This window comes from Brassica oleracea, chromosome C1 (genome assembly GCF_000695525.1).
Source record: "Brassica oleracea var. oleracea cultivar TO1000 chromosome C1, BOL, whole genome shotgun sequence".
NCBI classification, from domain to species: Eukaryota; Viridiplantae; Streptophyta; class Magnoliopsida; order Brassicales; family Brassicaceae; genus Brassica; species Brassica oleracea.
Genome location: NC_027748.1, coordinates 18,480,922 through 18,481,975, shown reverse-complemented (window position 1 = coordinate 18,481,975; position 1,054 = coordinate 18,480,922). Strand labels below are relative to the sequence as shown.

General features: G+C 41.5%; 1 protein-coding gene across 1 annotated transcript; it reads right to left on the bottom strand.

The window, feature by feature from the left end:
- Nucleotides 1-116: 116 nt before the first annotated feature.
- Nucleotides 117-977, bottom strand: LOC106333960. The gene has a single exon (XM_013772344.1). The coding sequence runs from the start codon at nt 975-977 to the stop codon at nt 117-119; it is 861 nt and encodes a 286-aa protein (XP_013627798.1).
- Between the last annotated feature and the right edge of the window lie 77 nt (nt 978-1,054).

The window sequence follows — 1,054 nt, the reverse complement described above, 5'->3', positions numbered from 1 at the left end:
AAATTATTCATTCATAAGGATAAAGTTAAATCCAAAGCCAAACACTGATAAACAATCTTAAAGAACACCAAATCCAGGGAAAAACAATAAAAAAAATGATATGAAATTTTAATTCCTTATTTCAGTATGTCTAAAGTTTCAAATTCCATGTGATCAACTTTGTCTGACTCGTGCTGGTGATCCTCTTCCAAGTCATCATCATCATCATCATATCCCGGGTCTCGAACCATGTTAGCTTCCGGGTTTCTTTTTAAGCTCTCCATGTAAAGCTCACACAAATGCTTAGGAGTTTGGCAATTCTTTCCCCAATGATTACCCATACCACATATGTGGCATCGATCAGCTTTGATCTGTGGTTTAAAAGACACACTACGGCCTCGGCCACGACCACGGCTAAAGCCGGGTGTGGTACCGCGACCACGTCCTCGCCCGTGTGCTTTAAAAGAACCACGACCTCGTCCTTGACTTCTTCCACGGTTTGGACCGGGATGGTCATTGTGTTGGACAAGGTTACTCTCTTTCTTTGGCTCTATAGCCAGCTTAGAGATGTCGGGTAATGGAGCTGTACCAGGAGGTCTCATCTCACTGTTTTTCAATAACAGTTCGTTGTTAGCTTCAGCCAACAAGAGACATTCTATCAACTCAGTATATGTGGCGAAATTCCTCTCTCTGTACTGCTGTTGCAATACCATGTTGGTTTGAGGAAACGTGGAGAGAGTTTTATTAAGCATCTCTTCTTCGGTTACTTTTTCACCACATAACCTTAACAAGAACACAATTCTGAACAGGACTGAGTTGTACTTGTCTACTGATTTGTAGTCCAAGAACCTTATGTGTTTCCAATCATATTGAGCCTTTGGAAGCAACACCGTTTTCTGGTGGTCATATCTTCGCTGTAAAGCGATCCAAAGGTCATATGGATTTTCCATGGTCATGTACTGAGTTTTCAAGTTCTCTTGGAGATGGTGGCGTATCATGTAGATAGCTCTATACTTGTCTTTGTCACTGGAATTGTTGTCTTTGGTGATTGTGTCACCAAGATCTTTTGATCGCA